At 53.9% G+C, this 230-nt stretch overlaps 1 protein-coding gene across 1 annotated transcript in view; it reads left to right on the forward strand.

Annotated features, from left to right (window-relative positions):
* The window catches only part of LOC119588387 (zinc finger protein 680-like), a 3,319-nt gene that overhangs the window by 1,700 nt on the left and 1,389 nt on the right, over positions 1–230 (forward strand). The window contains exon 3 of the mRNA XM_037937066.1: positions 81–193. Within this exon, the coding sequence (XP_037792994.1) occupies positions 81–193 (113 nt within the window). The remainder of the gene's footprint in view (positions 1–80; positions 194–230) is intronic.

Here is a 230-nt window from a genome sequence, read left to right on the forward strand (position 1 = left end):
AGGAGCAATGATATAGACCATCTAACTCAATTACATACATATATAGGCGTTTCACTATGTATCTTCATTCCCTCTCGCAGACCTGCAATCGGCGGTTCGTCCGACGAGACCACCTGGCGAAGCACGAGCGGACTCACCTTCCCCCTGATGACAAGCGTACCTACGAGTGTCCGTTGCCCGCCTGCTGCCATAGGTGTGCTCTCTCTGTGGGTCGGGTTTGCGTGCATCCG

Source organism: Penaeus monodon, chromosome 23 (genome assembly GCF_015228065.2).
Source record: "Penaeus monodon isolate SGIC_2016 chromosome 23, NSTDA_Pmon_1, whole genome shotgun sequence".
Classification (NCBI taxonomy): domain Eukaryota; kingdom Metazoa; phylum Arthropoda; class Malacostraca; order Decapoda; family Penaeidae; genus Penaeus; species Penaeus monodon.